Here is a 20,381-nt window from a genome sequence, read left to right as displayed (position 1 = left end):
GGTGCTACTTAAATCTGTGGAACTGACTTCCAAGTAAATGTGTTTGTAACTGGGATGCTATGGAAATGATTATTAATAAATAGCAATAGTGCAGAAGGAAGCCTCTTGAGATGAGATAAGTGGTTGCTTCTCTGAATACAGGTGATCTAAAGGTAACTTAAAGATCAGCTTCAAGCTCTTCCATCCTTGCTTGCCAAGAATAATAAGATCATTATGGTATTGAATGGGACTTGAGAGTGGGAATGGAGCATATCTTAAGCAAAGGGCCAGCTTCTGACTTTTTTTGAAGCAGTAATGCACCAGGGAAATGATGCAGTGTCGTGAAGTTGCTTTCTGCCCTGGTGCATTCCAGAGCAGTAGAGCAGTGGGAAAGGCTTTTTTTTTAAAATGGGTAGGGATGTGCATGAAATGTGATTCGGAATTTGAATCGCATCACATCCCTTTAAAATGGGGATTCCACATCCCCTGTAACATGAAGGAGAGCAGGATCATACCTGCTCCTCTGGCACTCACCGCCATTTCCTTAAACGCGGCACTCCGCAAGTATCAATGTGCACTGGCTGCGCTCTCCCCCAGCTGCCCCTGGAATCCCCCCATTTTAAAGGGATGTGGCGCAATTTGGATTCCAAATCGAGTTTCGTGCACATCCCTAGAAATGGGACCGCTGTGGCTGCCCAAAGGCAGCTGCTTTCTTCGCAGAAGCCGACTCTTCAGAAGCCCCACAACACCTCCCATTCTGATACCTCAAGCTGATAACTATTATCGACTGAATGTGATCTTGACCACCCTCTGCATCATTAGTACAAAGTGATCATGGCTGGGATAAAGGGTCAGTAATTTGGCCCATGCACAGCCCTAGTTTGCATCCTAGCTTGTTGCTGAGTTTCATAACGAATGTAATCAGAAGGGCCATGTGATTCATTAGCTCATTGTGACATGAGAGTAATTTGTGTTCCTGGTTTTGATTTTATGAAATCTCTGTTCTTTTTCTATATGTTTCCCTTAATCTTGGTGGATGCCCCCACTTCCCTTAATGTTTTCTTCGGCGAATTGAAAATTTGTTCCTTTACTTTGGGGTTTAGGGATTAAAAGAGGCCAACCTTACATTTAGAACGAGAACTCTTTGTTCCTTGTCAGTTCTGTTTTCCTTCCTCTTTTTTTTTTTAATTGGTTCTTTCTTATGGTCTTTGCCATATTGTTCCTTAGAAAGCAAAGGGACTCTGGTGCCTTTGTATAAACAGAGGTGGTGCTACTTGAGGATTTTTTCCTTTTTCATGTAGAATTCTGCATCTCCACAGAAGAAACTCACAATCTCATAGTGTAGAGAGAAAAATAAGCAGGGCTGGGTGTATTTGATGCCTATTCTGTGCCAGCACAACTCGAATTCTATGGCCTGTATAAATTATGAGAATGTGCATGGATTATCTTTCCATCATTTATTCTGTAAATATTTGCATAATCTATTCTGCTTCCGCAGTCCCTGGGAAGGGACAAAATCCTACAGAGTGCTGAGCTCTGTCTTCTGACTACTGGGAAATCATTTCCAGAGACTCCTCTGTGATTTCAGACAGATAAACAGAACAGCTGCTAGGGCTGGTTCCCATTGCATTTCAGTAAAAACTTTATCAAGGTACTGTTTAACCCCTTTATAAACCAGTGCAGGGAAACTGCAGTAATTTGCCAGAGGTCACTGCAGTTTTCTTGAGATGGTTTATGAATGTGTTACATATTCCCTTGATAAAGATGTTTATGTGTGGAGAGCATCAGTCCTCACAGCTGTTCCCTTTATGTCTTTGTGGCAAGTTTATAGCTGTTTTTGATCTTTTCCCATTTTCCTTCTGTGATTTCACCAGCTATTGCTCATGTGCTTTCAAATGGATGTTAGTGACCCTAAGAACTAGAAACATAGCTTTAAAAAAAAGATGGTTAAATTCTCAAGAAGCTGAATTTATTCTGTGGCTTGCTGTGTGTCCACAGAATTGTGGCTTTCTTGAAGCCTGGAAATAAATGGAACCAGCTAGTGCTGTTGAATCCAGTTTAGGCTTTGATCAGGCCCATAACCAGCCTAAAGGTTTAGGAGTGGGGGTGGGGAGCAAAAAAGTGGGGGTGGAGAGCAGGTTTTACCACCTTAGTTGTTCTTCATTACATTACAACATAGCAATTTAAAATTTATTATTTTGTAAAAAAAACTGGGGGGGGGGGATTTGGGCCTGCTTTAGTGGCCACATTTGTAGTACTGTGTACAGTTCTGGTCATCATACCTCAGAAAGGACATTATAGAAAGTGCAGAAGAGGGCAACCAAGATGAATTCATGGAGGACAAATCTATCAATGGCTATTAGTAGGGATGTGCACAAAATCGACTAGATTGGTTCGCATCTGAACCGGGACTGGACCAGGCCAGTTTGGTTTTGCACCCCCTCGAACCCCCCGCACACCAATTCGGTTACGGGCCTCACCCCCGTGGTGGCAGCCATTTTTGGAGGCCATCACTCATGCCCAATGGGCCTCTGCATGGCCTGGGTCCCAGCCGAAGACCACCCAAACCAGACAATTTGCCACATAATGGAGGCCAGTGGGGGGAGGGGGAGCTTCCGGAGACAACCCCACCCCACGGCCTTGGAGAAGCCCCCCCCCCCGAGGGGGTGAGTAATAAATTAAAATAAATTTTAAAAAATGGGGGGTCGGTCCAATAACAAACTGAACTGGGGGATGGGGTTGGTTCAATAGTCTGAAGGCTATAGGCACCTCCAGTTTCAGAGGCAAGATGCCTCTAAATGCCAGTTGCAGGGGAGTAACAGCAAGAGACAGGGCATGCCCTCAGCTCTTGCCTGTGGGCTTCCCAGAGGCATCTGGTGGGCCACTGTGTGAAACAGGATGCTGGACTAGATGGGCCTTGGGCCTACTCCAACAGGGTTGTTCTTATGTAGCCCCTCCCTCATCCCGGCTATGGCTTTGGCTTTGATCATGCCCACATGTTGCCAGGGACTGTCTGTACTTCTCCATGTTGTGCAATTACAGAAATAAGAGTATGAGGGGAAAATTGGTAACTGATTACTTGAGATTCCACCCTCCACTCCCGTGATGAGGTCTCCAACACAGAGCACCATTGGGGAGGGGTCATGCCATTGTCTCAGCCCAATATACCTCACACAAATGCTAAGAATAAAATGCAGGGTGGGGAAATAAACTTGCATAGTACCCTGAACTTCTTGGAGGAAGTGTGGGATAAACATTCATTAAATTTAGCCTATTCTTTCCTGCTTTGTGCTGAAAAAGGTGGTCAACATTCTCAAACGCTTAGATGCTCACTGATTTCAAGGACTGGACATGCCACCTCAAAGCAGACTTTTTTTTAAAGAATGGGACATCAAACTATGGTTTTAAAAATGGGCTTAGAATGATTTAAAACGCAGTAGATATTTTCACCACAGGAAAAGGAATAGAATTTACCGAAATCGCATTATCCGGGTATTACAGGGTCAAGAGAATGTTACATTCTTTTGGGTTAGTTTTACATTCCTCGACTCTTCTAAGCTGTTGCTTGGGGAGCTTAGGAACATACCTTTTATAACAAACAACTATATTCAGAACTCACAAATAAGAATGGGTTTCTGACCTTCTCTCTGTCTGTCCTGCCTTCAAATAAGGATGGAGGCATCAGACAGCCAGAGCTTGCAATTGTCCATACTTAGGGCAGGTACAGATGTAATGTAGAACCACAGTTAAATGTCAGCACTACGTGTTATCTTTCAGCTTCAGGAGTGTGCACTCCCTCCACCCTCATCCACACACAAGTTGGAAGAATTCTGCTTCCGAATAAGTTTAGGCACAACCCTAGATCAGCCTTGACATTTGTTCTAACCTTCTTTGCTTGAACTAAATCAAGATGTGAAACCCATTTCAAACCTTGGGTTCACATCTTGGTTTATTTCTTCGGGGTGTACTGTTTCTTTTTATCTTAATTTCCTCTTGGCAGATCAGAATGATTTTAGATCTTATAATGTGGCCAAGTTCTGCCTTATAGCTAGCAAAATTCATTTAGAGTTTAATAAGAACTAAACATTTTAGCGCCTGTATGTATGTTGCGTCCACTTTTCAGATATCTGTTGCCATATGTAGTATAGAATACAATATGGTATGAGATTTAACACCGTTCTATATTAGGCACATAATTTTGCTGTCTTGCCACCTTTATACTCAGTATCATTCTGATACCAGTGTTGATGAATTTTTACATATAGTTTTATGTTCATAGTCTTAACTTTTAGTTTCTTCTACTCACTAGCTTCTTCTACTCCAGGGTTGGGAGAGACTACTACCTGAAACCTTGAAGAGTCACTGCCAGTCAGTGTAGACAATACTGAGCTAGATGGACCAGTGGTCTGACTCGGTAGAAGACAGCTTCCTATGTTCAGTAGGGATTTGCTAACCCCTGCTAACTTGGCAAAGAGGCACCTTTTAACGTGGTGATTCTCTTTATTTAGCAGGGAGGGAGTAACTGGCCCTACACTCCCAGCACAGTACCTCCTGTGACTGTTGCTGGTGTTTATCTTATGCTTCTTTTAGATTGTGAGCCCTTTGGGGACAGGCATCCATCTTATTTATTTATTATTTCTCTGTGTAAACCGCCCTGAGCCATTTTTTGAAAGGCGGTATAGAAATCGAATAAATAATAATAATATTATAATATATTTGTTTTAGGTAATTTTATAGATAGCCCCTATTACCTTGTAGGAGTAGATTGTCTTAACTGTTCTTTTGTTTACTTTGTTGTTATGCTGGTCAAAGACCAAAATAGAGACTTGAGACTTGGTTTTATTTCAGATAAGTAGAGGAGGAGAGGAGCAGGGAAGGGAAGAGATTGTTCTTCCTTCCCTTTGCCGCCCTCTTCTGCACTTGCCTTCCTTAGTGGACCTACAAGATTTATTTGTTTGTTTGTTTGTTTGTTTGTTTGTTTGTTTGTTTAGCATATTTTTATACCAAAATGCAAGTTCTCTAGGCAGTATACAAGATGGAACTAATGGACAGGACAACCCTGCAGCCAGTGGTGGAGAGTTTACTCCCTTGGAAGTGAAGACATTTAATATTCAACAAGTGCTAATACTGTTCTTGAGGACCTTGGTCAATTGCCACTAACCTCAGCCCCCAACGAGCACACAAGGCTGGCTGTGCCCTTCCCACCCTGTTCTTCTCTTCTTCCTCCCTAGTTAGCACATGCATGCTCTCCTAAGTACCTGAGAGAGCCCAGCCAAGTGACAGCCCAAGACCCAATAATGAGAGAGGGGAGGAAGCAGAAGAGGAATTGAGGAAATAGCATCAGGTCCTGTAGACAGTCTGCAGTGCTCTGGGTCATAGTCTCCTTTGCTCATAGCCTCCTTTGCTTCCTCGCCTTTCTCATTATCAACTTAGTGGCAAAGGAGGAGGCGGCAGGAGGAGAAGAGGAGCTGCTTTTTGCTGACTCCCACCACTCAGCAAAGAGCTACTCAAAAGGCAGGGAAGGGGGAGACAAGTGAGGTGCCGGGCGCATCTTGCCACCCTGCTGGTGCTCCAGTAATTTGACACTTGAGGTGAGCACCTTGTCTCATGGAAAGCCCATGCCTTAAGAACATAAGAACAGCCCTGCTGGATCAGGCCCAAGGCCCATCTAGTCCAGCATCCTGTTCCGCACAGTGGCCCACCAGATGCTGCTGGAAGCCACAGGCAGGAGTTGAGGGTATGACCTCTCTCCTGCTGTTACTCCCCTGAAACTGGTTACTCCCTTGGGGCAGTCTAGAGCTAATATGAATGCATTAGCTGTGAGCTGTTTTGGCGGGGGTGTAGAGTTGTAGTCCTCTCCCCCTGTTTTCAGGCAAGACTAGGGCATCCTTACTATTACCAGAGACTCCTTGCTTTTCTGGCAGCCCATTCAGAAAGAGCTATCCTCATCAGGGTTCCCTCGTCTAAGGTGTGCCCATGTGTGTGCATGCTCACAAGTTTTTTGATGTCCGCTCCGTAAATTTTAGATCCCGCTCAGGTTGAATCAGGAAGGCCCCACTCTGAATGCATGTGTGCACACAGTGCCTTGATATTGCCGCCCAGAACGAAACTCATTCCGCACACAGATGAAAAATATTAGAGAGAACACTGATCTCCATGTAGGGAAGGGCCATGCTACAAGTCTTATTTTGAGAGTGCTTGAATGTAAGTTGCCTCTGGCAACCAGAAGCAAAAATAGAACTGCGCTTGTGAAAACATCCAGTGTATGTCTTAGAATCTTATTGCACATGAACGGTGTCTCCCTTGGGTCTGAGCCCCCATTATTCTTCAGGAGGCCTTATGGATTATTCATTGCATCAAGAGCTGCATGAATGAGCAAGTAGCCCGCGGAGTGTAACTAACCGTTATGGAGAACGCAGAGAGCGCCCCTTTTATTCCAGACTGTGAACTCCGCTAAGCAGCTTCAGAGGCAAAACAGGGCAAGTGCTTCCAAGGTTGCAGAAATATTCCGACCCGTTGTGTGTGCTTCACACCTGCTGTGAACGAATAGATTGGAATTCGAAGGCTGTTGCAGAAGTACACTTAATTCTGCAATATTATAAATAAGTCCAGTGGCAGATTGTACTTGTTGACAGTATGCCTTATGAATCTCCTGTTTACTTCTTGTGACTGAAGAAAATGTTCTGGATGTACGATCTCAGTCATCGTACCCCAGTTACTACTGTAAAATCTTTTTAAAAAACCTAACCTTTTATTTCGTTGCTAATGGTCTTTCAAAGTAATCTTAAATTACAGTGATGTGACAACACAAGTGCAGATTAGAGACTGGTACAGCTTGTCTTACGGGAAAAGGGGATAAGGCTGTTCATTTCTACCTTGAGACAAATCCTGTTACTAAAGTGTTACTATAGTCTTCAAGTTCTCCATTGGAAAATACAAGAATCCCAACTTTCGTAGATTTCAAAGACATTTCTAGAATATTTTTGCATTTCACTGGTATGGTTTGAAGAAATTTGCATTGTTTTTCTTGCTTTTTTTAAATGGTTATGAACGTTAACTGAGAAGAAAAGGAAGTAGAGTTGTGCAATTGATTGGGGTCAGAGCGGTTCAAAGACAAGGGCTTTCGACAGCAAAGATCAGGAGCAAAATATTCCCTTCACCCTGCCTCCACATTGAGACTTTCCCTCTGTACTAGCCACATGCCTCCTGTCATTAAAGGTGGAGTTTGTATACTTAAAGAACTCCTGGAGGAATAGATGATGAAGCACGCTGCAAGATACTTAGCACTAGCCCTGCTCATATTACCTGAAGCGAAAACAAGGTTTCCCCCCAGTTCTTTCCTATTAAATATAGGGAAAGCCCTTTTATCAAGCCCTTTCCCCCGCCCCTTTTGGGTAAATACAGGTATAACCAGTATTTAACCTCTGTCTTTTAAGGCATCATCTTAAATTCAGAGTCACCTTCTGTTAGGGTAAATATGATATGTCCTGTTCAACACTTGTACAAAGAGTGCACCAGATGTGTACATAGATACAGTATTTCACACATTATGTTGAACGCAGGTACAGCAGTTTACTTCCTATCTGTACCATGCATTTGAGGGGCCTCTATCCAGGCTTGCTTTCTAAATGAACGCTGGTACAGTCATTCACACATGTACAGATGTCTGTACACAGGTACAACATAATGTCTATGGCTAAGCGGGCTGGACCATCCGGGCATCAAGACTAGGGATGTGCCGGAACGCGATACAGCTGTCCAAATTGCCGGCACCTCCCTTTAAATTTGAGGGCTTACACAGCATGCCCAGAGGCCATGTGCATGCCAGTGCCATGCAGGGGCAGCTGAGAGATGTCCCGCCAGTGCGGGGGCATAGCTGGGAGGAGCGCCAGGATGGCGGCAAGCAGAGGAGGAGCAGGTACAGACCACTCTCCTCCACTTTAAAGGGGCTGTGTAAGCCCTCGAATGTAAAGGGAGGTGCCGGCAACTCAGACAGCCGAATCGAGTTTAGCTACAACTCCCACTGCCCTCAGCCACAATATAGCTGAGGATGATGGGAGTTTGGCTCAACAACGGTGGGAGAGCCTCAGATTGGCCAGTCTTGCACTAGAACCTCAATGGAATGTTGGGAGCGAGTTTTCATATCAATGGTTCAATGTTCTTTGCTTTGGTGAATGCAAACAATAAAATCCTCAATTGTTGTGTGTGTGTGTGTGTTTTAAGGCAAGGTGCAAAGGCTAGTCACATGTTGCACTGTACACACATACAGGTGTTCGTGCATACGTACACGTTTTCCTGTGAATAACTGAACATGCATTCATTTTAAAAGTCAGCATGGGGACTGGGTTCCTCGAAAATGCTGAGTGCAGGTCACACGTGTTGCTGTGCATGCGTTGAATGTAATTGTTAGTAACTGAATGCATGTATGTCTCAACAGTCTGGGCGTTTCAGAAAAGACATTGGTGGCCTGTCCCTTTCACTGCTGTGCTAGTTTTCTTACAGGGAGTGGGTTTTTTGTTTCCCAAAGAGGGAGCATTCAAAAGTTTGATTCCCCACCTGTAATCTGAAGTGGTACAGTCTGTCCTTCCACCTTTAATCTTTTGCATATGAAGACCTAAACTTTAAAAAGGGCTGAAAATGTTTTCGGTGGGGATGGGGAACCACAAGAAGTAATGCAGTCTATCTTGTCTAGGGTGTGTGTTTCTAATTAGTTTTACTTCTGAATCTTTATAAATGAATGAAAGATGATGGTGTGAGGCCTCTCTGACTTGGCTGCCTTGCAAAATATGATTAGGACAGCAAACCCATATGGAGTATAAGGAGCGATTGAATGGCGTGTTGATTTTGACACTTCATTGATGTCACTTTGAAAATGGGAATGAATTCAACCAAGAAAATATGCCTGTTTTGAACACCAAGTTCTCTCTCTTCTTGGAGCTGGTTTGGCAGAAGCATGCAGTATCAAGTATATTATTATTCTAGTTCTGGAGCTTCTGTGGTCTGATTGTTTACCTTCTGTATGTCATTTTCCTGCTAGGCAGAGTCTTCTGGCAATCAACTTAACATGTGTTGTTTTATAGTGGTCCCAGATTTCATACTTAGGGCTTGTGGGAAGTATTTTTGGGCATGCTGATTAGTAATTGGAAGCTAATTATTTCTCATAATTAAAATTCTGTGCATTTTAACTCAGACTCTAGAGGATGATTGCACTATATACCCAGCATAATTTTCCATTTGTCAGTGCTGGTGCATTTGCCTGATGTAGCATTTTCCTTTTAGAAAACAGTAGTAAAAAATGGGATGCAGTCATTCACAAATGGGAATGTTCCCATTGATTTCTCTAGGAGTCATTGTACCTCTTAAGGTGCAGCCTTGTGCGTACTTACTTGGAATCGAATCAGTGGGTTTCACTTCTGAGTAAATACATCTAGGATCAGGATCAGGATGCAAGATTGTGATCTTCAGCACATGTACTTGGATGTGGGTTCCACTGAAATAAGTGAGACTTGCTTCCCAGCCAAAATGCTTAAAATCAGTGGCCAGCATAATGCGCAACACAATGTCAGCATTACTGATTGGCTGGTGCTGCTTTGCACATAAAAGTCAGTCCCAGCAGTGTTGAGCAAGAATGCAGTTGCACAGTTACTTAAAAACAAAACAAAAACCAGTGTGTGTGCCCTTGTGGAAGGGATTCCAAGAAGTTGCGCAATTGTGCTCTTGCGCAAGATGGCCAAGGCTAATGTTTGCAGGTGAAGCAGTGCCAGCCAATTGGTAATGCCAGCATTCCATTGTACATCATGTCAACCAGTACTGAGCACCACTTTGAGTACACTTGAAATACTTTAAGCATGTGGATTGTTGCTTCCTGTGTAACAAATTGGGAAGAAAATAACTCAAGCAGGGGACTATGGTTATGCCATCTGTGAATTTTGGTTGGGTCCCACCCACCCCCAGCAGCAAATTTTATTAAGATACAAAAGGAGATTACAAAATAGATGCATACAAAAAAAAAAGTACACCAACTCTTAATAGTTGCAATACATAACATTTTTTTAAATGTATCACCTTCAAGATTGCACATGTGCGACAGCCCAGTTGGAATCATTTATTCCAAAAAGAGGTTACTGGGGTGAATTTCTTGGTCATTCTATATAAGTGTAGCTCAGTGGTACAGAAGGTCCCAGTTTCAGTCCCTGGCATCTCCAGGAAAGGCTGGGAGAGACACCTGCCTGAAACCTTGGAGAGCCTCTGTCAGTCAGTGTAGACCAGGGATTCTCAACGTTGGGTCCTCAGATGTTATTGGACTTCAACTCCCATAATCCCCAACTAAAGGCCACTGGGGCTGGGGATTATGGGAACTGAAGTCCAATAACATCTGGGGACCTACATGTTGAGAAACCCTGGTGTAGACAATACCGAGCTAGATGGACCAATGGTCTGACTCAGTGTAAGGCAGCTTCTTGTATAAGAAACTATTCATTTTCACGAACAAGCATGTTTTGACCATGGAGAGGGACCATAGCTTAGTGGTAGTTCATGCAGAAGGTTCTATGTCAGATAGTAGGACTGAAAAATACCTCTACCTGAGACTCTGGAGAGCCATTGTCAGAATAAGCAATACTACGTGGATGGACCAGTGGTTGTACACCATGAGGCAGCATCATGTTCAACTAGCCGTGCTCCTACTGAGGATGATATAGCATTTCCATTTGGGGCAATAAAGCAGCATAGTGTAACATTGTTTTATTAAAAAAAGGTTTTTCTAGAAGAAGCTCTGTTTGGGGCATCTTACCCATTAGGCTAAAATTAATCTAAACAGATAAGTGTTGGTAATGTAACTGCCCTTTGGAGGGAATGTGCTGAAGTTAAGCTAAATTGAACAAAAGTCAATCTGTAATTTTTTAAAAAAGGTGGTATTGAAAATACACTAATTGAGACAAGAGGTACCTGATAACATAATGGTTGTCTTGTGTTTAGCAGGGGGAGTGCAACTGTTCCTATTCAATCCAGCATGGTGCTTGTGCTAGGCTCTCCCTTGCAATTCGTTTTAGATTGTGAGTCCCTTTGGGAGAGGTAACCACCTTCTTGTTTCTTTTACTAGGTGATTCCCCCCCCCATCCCATGATGAATTCATGGAGGATAGAGCTATCAATGGGTACTAGTCTTGATAGCTGTGTATTTCCCTCCAGAGCAGAGGGGGCATGCTCCTGAACACCAGGTGCTAAGGAATGCCAATGGGACGAGTGATTGCCCGATTCCCCCTCCCGCTCACAGGCTTCCCTGAGCCCCCTGGTTGGCCCTTGTGTGCAGAGGTGCTCTTACCCCTGGACTTCAGGGCCAAAGTCCAGGGTGCCCACAGCCCCTGGGGGCCCCCAAATCCTCTTTAGTCTCATCCAGGTGTGTGGTCACCCAGCCGAGCATGATGATGATTAATTTGCAGGGGAAGGGGGTCCTCCAAAGGCCTTTAGGTTCCAGGCTCCAGAATTACCTAGGTGCACCTCTGCTTGTGTGAAGCAGGATCCTGGACTAGATGGCCCTTTGGCCTGATCCAACAGGGCGTTTCTTATGTTCTTAAGCCACTCTGAGAATGTTGTTGTTGAAAAGTGGTGTACAGACATATTTCCCCTTTGCAATGATAAGTATCTATTTGCAAGCAGAATCCCATTTTTCTAAATATCCAAGTTTTCTCCCCTTTAGCTTTTGATGGCTGTTAAGAATTAAAAGCAGGCCATTCAGATCTGTCAGCCTGTCTTTTCTCTCCCAGCAGTATTTTCCACCCTTCCATAATGGCACAGAGGGAGGAATGAGGATCTCTCTCCACTGCACTCCCTTCTCCCTAGCTTAGATATGAAGACTTTATCTTTTTCATTTATAGAACCGAAGCATCATAGGTACTTTGATCGCCTCTCTGGACTCTGATTCATGTTATAGTGAGAGGGAGAGCACCCAGTCATAAGCTCAGAAGACAAAGCCAGATAGGTTAAGCGTACAAAACAAATAGCAGCACTCCAAAGCAATGAATTCTGTGTACACAGATGTGCAGCACATTTCGGCTCTCTTGTGGGAGAGCAGTGGAGCAGCAAAGAGAAGCTGTTTTCTTCTCCAGTATAAATTATAGATCACCTACTTGGCAGCTCCATGCTTAGGCAGGGGGGAGGAAGGGGGCAGGGCGAAATGGAAAGCCTTCCCGTCTTCTGGCTTCTTTCCCAGGGTCCGCACAGCTTCCAGTTGTGAAATGCCAAAACCCTACTCCGGTGTGGGTTTGCGCAACCCAGGCCTGTAATATCCCAGAGCTCCTCCATAAATAGTCCTGCTCTCCCCCACGCCCAGCTAGAAAACAACCACAGGAAGCCAGGGGACGTGCAGCCAGTCCAGCTTATCTGGCACTAATTGATCTAAGCTAGCAAGGCTTGCTGAAGAGCTGCCGTGTTACCGTTCCTTGCTTGCGCTCCTGAGAGGGGAGGACGGCAGTGGCAGTGTCTGCTTTCAAGAGGCACTCGGCAGCTATACCAGCCTTAGCGACAGTGACATCCTTCGGGTTTTTTGGCTGGTGTGTCTCAAAAAGTCGCACACATTTTAAGGGAAGGCGCATCCCTCGTTCTGTTTCCCCGCCGTGTCGTTCCTTTCAGTAACCGGAGGCAGGGTGGTCTGCTTGCAGTTTTGCAGAGAAGCAACCGCAGAACTGTTCACCACAGACGTTCTAGCAGGAGAAAGTGTGTTTCTGTTTTTGAGGAAAGGATTTTTTTCTACAAGTGAGAGCAACCAATTGGGAGTAACTGAGCCAGGCGCTTGCTTACAAAGCTGGAAACCCCAGAGACTGTTGTTTTGTGTGTATCTCTAGAAAAGGAGGCGTGTGGTCACTGCAACTCTTTACAGCTCTGCTTGTGGAGGATTTTGTTGTGATTGTTAAACTCTGAAGGCTGCACATTTTTTGAGTGTCTGTTTCTCATCTGGGGGACTGTTGCAGAATTCAGGCATGAAGATCCAGGAGCATCCCAGCCTTCCGGAAGCCAAATTACAGAGAAACCAAGAGGCCGATGGCCAGGAAGAGACCTTCGTATCGGAAGTGCCTCGGCTGGACCTGACCACTTTGTGTAGTGACAACAGCTGGGAAGGTAGGGGCTGCTTGTTGGTATGTGCACTAGAACCCGAAGGACAGTGTGGGTGCACTTTTTGTGGGTGGTTGGGGTGGGGTGACTGATCTGCACCAGCAGAAAGTCTCTTTGAACGTGAAAATTTAAACTTTTACAGGGAAGGCGGTACTGGAACACTCGGTTCAGTATGATGGTTTGTGGCAAAAGAAAGCGAATGTTTTGTCTCATATTCATAATGTTGCTTGGTTGATCTCTGAGATTCTAAAATATTGGCACCCCTGTTTGTTGAATGGCCAGATCCCAGAACAGCAAACTACAGGGGCTTTCCCTCCATCTTTCCAAGCTGAGATGTAAATATCAGGGTTGAAGGCTGTTACATTTCCTATTTCTGTGGTCCCATAGGACTGACTGAAGTTCTGGGGTGGGGGTGGTGATATTGTCCTATAATTCTATTCATCCGAAGTGCTTTTTCTCTCATGATCTTACATTGATTGTTTTGCAAATTATCTCAATACTGTTTCTCAATTTTTGCATTAACCATTGTATATGTCCGGGCACAGATACATTCATGAATGTGTGTGTGTGTGCGCGCACACACACACACACACACACACACACACACACACACACACAAACACACACACACACACTGGCAAAGGGGAGGAGAAAAGAGAATCACTTTCACTTGTTTGTTTACATTCATGGAAATTGCGGTGTCAAGCAGCACGTTCTTATCGTTGCAACAACAACCAACAAAAGGAAGCTAGCATAATAGTCACCTTTCAGCAAAAGGGCCTTTCCCCCGCCATTCCCAGCAAGAAACAACTTGCTGTCTGAAACAGCAAGGAAACTTACGCCATGGTCCTGAAAAGCAAACATTTAGTCTCATCCTGGGAACGCACAGTTGGAGGTGTCCAGTATCTCTTAGGATTATGTTCTTTGAAAACTCTATTTCTTTGTGTGCTGACAAGGACAGTGTGTTTTGCAGTGTCCTCATATATTCAAAGAGGGGAGATGGGCTTTCTGTCTTGCCTCTACAATAGCGAGTTCTGTTGCATCTGTTTTTCTAAACTGAGGCCTTTCAAAGGAGATGTCCTATTACATATTCATGTTCAAATTTTTTTCAGCCAAGTCAGATACGGTAGCTAATGTTCAAACATGCAGCATCAGCAGCTGCAGGGGGTTCTTGATTGAAGATACCAGGTGACACTGTTTTCTTTTAGCCAGCTGATAATATGCTAGGTGGTGTCCCATTGCATCCTCATTAGAATGTAGCCTTTGTTTCATTACAGCTCCTTAATATTCTAATTAGCCATGCCACCAAAAGGGACCGTTTTGGTTTTCACTTTTCCAAAGGTGACCTGGAAGACAGCTGCTCCTGCTTATTCCCTGTGGATTCAGCTGTCAGTGCTTGAACCCATGTTTAAAATTATCTTGTCCCTTTTGAAGTTTTTATATGAAACCCTTACAGGATTGTAGTGTGAAGTGGGTGAAGGGAAGAGAGCTTGAAATCAAATGACTCCTACCTTACCTTACCGCCTAGAGACACTCATACCATTTGATGCAAGCTCCTCTTTATAGCAAGGAAAGTAACAAGTGTCTTTCCAGACCTTTTTCTTTGAAAACTGTCAGATACGATGGAGGTGGGAGATCATTGTATAAGAGGTGGAGGCTCCATTATATACGATGGAGGTGGGAGATCATTGTATAAGATGATGTCTATTCTAGTCCAAGATCATGTGGTAAATAAAGAGCAAAACGAGCATTTTGTCCCATATGGCCCTCTTCTTCACCTTGTCTCAGTCTGTAGCACAGACTCCGAGGGTATTCTCACGATCAGTGGAAAATGGGCTAAGGGAGCTAAGCCCGCTTTCCACGGACCGTGGGAACCACCGGGCTCTCAGGCGAGCCCAGTTTCCCCAAAGTGGGTAAACCGCTGAAATACCTCTCCCCTTAAACGGGGTTAGCGAAGCGAGCGCTCCGCTAACCCCAGTTTTTTTATCGTGTATTGCTGCAACACAGCTCCACGCCGTAGCAACACATGAGGAGAACCCCCGGCCGGTAGGCTGCAAGCAGCCTCCTGGGCTCGGGGGTCTTTCCAGCATGCCTCGCGCACTCGCACAGGTCATCCGGGAACTTCTGGGGGCCGCGTGGCCCCTGATCCCCGCAGCCCCCGCTGGCTCTGTGATGGAGCTGGCAGTCGTGTGGGCGGCCGATCCGGCTGCCCAGGGCTGCAGTAATGGTCATCTGTGGGGAGAGTCCGCTCTCCCCGCAAACCCACTTCCAGCGAGTCTCACTGATCGTGAGACTCACCTCTCCCTCTCCTTCCTGGAAGGTGGCTGGGGGAGGGGGTGCATGTGACTAGAATCAGTGTTGTGAATACTCTGTGCATCATCACTCCTCGCACACCACTTTTAACGATTCTTCTGAAGGTTTTCCATAGCATGGACAGGTCTTCTGAGCTGTAGCTGTCATTTTGTGATCACAGTTTGCAACTTGCCACAAGATCTTCCAACAGTGTGTTGAACCAGGGTGTGATGTGTGGCAATCTGTACATGAAGCATTAAAACAGGAGTGGTTCAGCACACTCATAATACCTTATAAGCATCAACCTGGGTTGACATCACCACTTGAAAAAAGTTAAGTATACCTACCATTAATCAATAGCCACTGGATTCCTGTTCTCTTAGGTGGTTTCCAAAGTGTTTCCATTAAAATATTTCCTTTTCATTTCTTCTTCTCACCCTTTTGTGGCACAAAAATAATTCCTAGGACCATTAGGAGTTTTATCATTATTTCATTCTACAAAACACTTTGTTGTTGTGTTGTTGTGCTTGGCTGGATATACTTCTGGGCTGAATGCAGCCCTGTGGTTGTGCCCGCACTATACTTAGGAAGTCCTTTAAGGTGTTGGGTTTTATCATTGAGGTGGGTTCCAAATATGACATTCCCCCCGATTTTTAAATGCATTTTCATTGGGAGAAAAGGACACAGTTCAACAATAAAGATGAAATGAGCATTTAAGCAGATCAATGCACAAAGAAGCTTACTGAAAAAGGTAAAACATGACTATAACAGCAGTCATCACTATATTCCAGTAATGTAGAGTCAAAGATAATTTTTTCTTGCATTACTCTGCCCTCCTATCTTTTATTATATTAAATGTTATATGTAGTAAACTAAGACTCAAAATAAGGAGTTCGACAGATCATAAGTCTCTAGAAAAGGAAAGGATGGGTACAGATTGAGGTCCCAAGAAGCAAGCTTGCAGTTCAAGAAAACTTTTCCAAAATGTTTTATTTGGTTAGCCTGTTTCTCAAATGCTTTGTTCCATATTCTCATGCTATGTTGCTTTTGCTTTTGTTACTTCTCTGGAATTTTTGCTGCTGAGTCCAGCAGTCAGGAAGTGCAGTATATTTCATTACGGGGAATTCCCAGATCCAGCTGAGATAAGTAATAGGTGGAAGGTGGAAGTGTTGAGTATCTTGAGGTAGAAGAGCACTCTGGGGAAATCAAAGTCCAGAGTAATAAGCAAGCAACATCCGTGCAGGAAATCCACTTGTTGGAATCTTTATTTAATACAGAGAAGGGAGGGGTTATTCTGCCTTGCTAGAAAGGTCATGATGTCTACATGTATTGGCCTTTTACTGGTGGAAGTTGGGGAGATTAGGCTTCAAACACAACAGTGAGCTGTAATATCGACTGCTGTTGCTTCCCACCACTTACATGAAGCACTGGGGCCATCATATATGGCTGTTCAAATCACCTTCCTTCCAGCACTGTTCGTATTCCTATTTTGTACCCATGCATCCCTTCTGCCCCTTGTAATAATGTTTTCCTTGACTACATGCACATCGGAAAGTAGGGAGCTGCCATATACCGAGTCAGACCATTAGTCCATCTAGCACAGTACTGTCTACATTGACTGGCAGCAGCTCTCCCAGGATTCAGGCAGGAGTCTTTCTCAGCCCGATTTGGAGATGCCAGGGATTGAACCTGGGGCCTTCTGCATGCAAGCAGAATGCTCTGAACCACGGCCCCATCCCCTAAGGGGAATCTCTTCTAGCATACAGTGCTCACATGTCACTCATCCAAGTGCAAGCCTAGGCAAACCCTGCTTAGCAAAGTGGACAAGTCATGCTTGCTGCCGTAACACTGACTCTCCATTGCAGACCCCATGTTCATATTCCCACTCACGTCTTCCTCCTAGTTGCCCCCTCGTCCCCTTCAACTTACTAGCATCCTGTCCCCTCTTCTTTTTCTCATGGTACCTTTCCCCATCTACCCTTAGGCCCAAGAGCTACAAACTCTGTTGCTCTTAAGTTCCCCACTTCTTCACTTTTTATTGCTAGGTGCACCACAGTTCACTTCACAATGGGTCCCTTGACCCCATACTTTTAAATTGGATTTTTAAAACTGATTTTTAAAAGTTTTATAATTTTGTACTTTGTTTTTATCTTGTGTGTGGTGACTTCATGTGGGGTTGTTTTTTTTTTAACTCATGGCTAACAAAGTTGGATGATGATGATGATGATGACCCATTGCCCACCATTTCTCTTGGAACTCCTCTTGTGCACCAGGACCTCATTGAAAACATCAGTCCTCTTGACCTTGCTGCCTGAAACAAACTGCTTTATTATGGCACAAGCATGTTTAGACAGTATCCTTCTTTACCAGCTGTATCTAGTGTTGCTGAAGACATTTGTTGAGTGCTTTTACAAAAGCACAGATAAATTAAAAAAAATTCCCTTCTGTGTAGAAATCAAGTAAACTTATCAGAACTTGCCTCAATAATTCCTAGTAGTCACCCTTTGGCCAGCATCGTTTCTCCGCCCACTGCCCACCCCTGGCCACAGCTTCTTGGTGCCATATACACACAAACACACACAGCTTCAACTCTCTCCTCCCCCCTTGGATTAGTCACATCAGGGGCAGCCCTTTGATGAGGAGAGGTGAGGCAGTCACTTCAGGTGGTTGGTTACTGAGACACTAGCAGGGTGGCAAGATACCCCCTCGCTGCTGCCCTTGGAGCAACTCTTCGGAACCAACCTAACCCTTGCAAACTTCTCTCCAGGAGCACGAGGAGAGAAGACGAGGCTGCTGGCGACCTGCCCTCTTCCCCTCCTCTCGTGCCACATTCAAACTTTCAGGGGTCAATTTTGAAAGGGGGGCTAGTCCCCACCCAGGTTGTGGGGCAAGGCAGCATTTGGTGCCTTGCCCCACAAGGGTCGGGACAGTACATAGCCGATCACACTTGTCTGCATGCTGAAGTTCCTGAGGGCACTTTAAACAAAGAAGCCAGCATTTTCACAATGTGTGCCAAAAAAACCCAACCCAACAATAATAAAAGGTCTAACCAAAGAGGCATTTTTGACACTGCTGGAAATGTTTGCGACAGCTAGTATTTCAGCTAGGTGCTAGACAAGCAATTTTCCTATCCTCTTGTGCCTTTAGTCCTCTCTGTTTGCTGTATCAGTATGTATTACTTCAGTGGCTTGTAATGCCTTCCTCACTGGCATCATTTGGCACTTCTGGAGTATTTTATTGAGAGTCAGCACTATAATATGCACCTACGCAATTGCGGCAAGCATGGAGAACAGATGGCTTGAACCTGTGAAGAACTCCAGCCTAACTTTCTGAACAATCAGTTTTTGCACCTATGAAGTGCGAAACCTCCCTGTCATTCTTCCCCAGTTGCTTCCCCCCCCCCCACTTTCTTTTTTTAAATAAATGCAGTCCAGGTGATGAAATAGATGTATAACTGCAGGAAACACATGGTTAAATTTCAGTGAAACCAATTCTGTGGTTGAATCTTTGCTTCACCCTATCCTGGCATATTCATAAGAGCAAGCGACTAAACACAGAAGAATGGCAGACCAAAGATCCATCTAATCTAGAACTTGGGTTGGCCATTTTTTGACAGCATAGAAGTAGCCGTTAGACCCCTAAAGGACGGGGCCATAAGCTTAGTGGTAGAGCTTCTGCTTTGCGTAGACAGGGTCCCAGGTTCAATCGGGCTGGGAGGGACTCCTCCTTGAAACCTTGGAGAGGGGCTGGCAGTCAGTGTGGACGATACCAAGCTAGATGGATCAATGGTCTGACTCGTCGTATGGCAGGTTCTAAAACCCTAAACTGCTGCCTGTAGCCACATCTTGTGTAGGAAGTTCCACTAAGTCCTCTACTCCTGTAGAATTTTTTTCAAAATGTTTAAACCAGACTCGGTTCCTCTCTAGTCCTTTGCTACATGACATCTAATCTGCCCTAGTCCTTTGCCACATGACACTCCTATTTTCTCCCCTGCAACCACATACCCCACTAATTTTTCTCATGGTTTCTCCCTCCTCCTCCCCTCTCCCTTGGCATGTGCAGAGAGAGGATCAGAAATCTGTAGGATCTTGGAGACTGGAAGGTTCTTTTCTTGAGGAGTGCAGCTGTGTGTGGCTGGGAAGAAGAATTTGCAGGTGGAATGAGAGGGAGGAGTAGAGGACAACTATTATGGGATTTTTCTCATATGGCACACTGTAAAGCAACTGCACGGGTTTACTAGTTCCCCAATTTAGTAACCGTTTCATTTGGAGCTATAGTGAATGCCAAAATATTTCACAATGTTATGGGCAGTGAGAGTTTTAGGCCTGATGCATACATCCATCAGAATCTAGCTTTTCTGAGATCATATGATTTGAGACTCCATGGTGAAAGTATGCATGCTTGAAGGCTCCTCCTTTGGAAAAACAATTTCTCCCTGCACCAGGAAGGAGGCTTGGCTGAGTCCTTCTCCCTAACATGCTAGCTTTTTGCATGCAGAGTGTCCTACCTGTGAAGTAGCATTGAACCAGGAAACTGCCCCTCTGCAGCTTGGAGCGATTTAGACTAGGAAAAGCTTTATGGCATGATTCTTCTGAATGTCTAAAGCTGGGGTTTGTGGCGACAATATTTCAGGGGAGAGTTGATAAGGAATTATTGTGTATGACTTTGCTAATCAAAACAAAGAGCTTCCAGTATCTAAAGATCTGGTGACCAACTGCTGCAAGTTCAGACTTAAGCACTTGAGAAGCAGGAACAGCATTATTTGTAAAGCTCCTGTAAGACCTTTGCCGCAATTCCGCTTCCCCCCAAAGTTCTACCTTGTGTTGGGGGCAGGAGGCAGTTTGACTCCAGAATTTCTTTTTACACTTACAAGTTCAAAGCCACACTTTTTTAAACCATCTAATCCTGGGGAGCTAAGTAGGAGCATGCAAACCAGCTTAGTAAACTATCCAAATGCAACCTATTTAAGCATCCTCGTGGTATCTGGTGGGAATGGTCACA

The 20,381-nt window shown here is 44.6% G+C and overlaps 1 protein-coding gene across 11 annotated transcripts in view; it reads left to right on the top strand.

Annotated features, from left to right (window-relative positions):
• FAM13A (family with sequence similarity 13 member A) overlaps positions 1–20,381 on the top strand; it is a 223,556-nt gene that overhangs the window by 177,790 nt on the left and 25,385 nt on the right. For all 11 annotated transcript variants that reach the window (XM_053256680.1, XM_053256681.1, XM_053256678.1 and 8 more), the window contains one exon: positions 12,947–13,094. In XM_053256680.1, the coding sequence (XP_053112655.1) occupies positions 12,947–13,094 (148 nt within the window). The remainder of the gene's footprint in view (positions 1–12,946; positions 13,095–20,381) is intronic.

The sequence above is a fragment of the Hemicordylus capensis genome, chromosome 5 (assembly GCF_027244095.1).
Source record: "Hemicordylus capensis ecotype Gifberg chromosome 5, rHemCap1.1.pri, whole genome shotgun sequence".
NCBI lineage: Eukaryota > Metazoa > Chordata > Lepidosauria > Squamata > Cordylidae > Hemicordylus > Hemicordylus capensis.
This window is presented reverse-complemented; position numbering and strand designations above follow the sequence as displayed.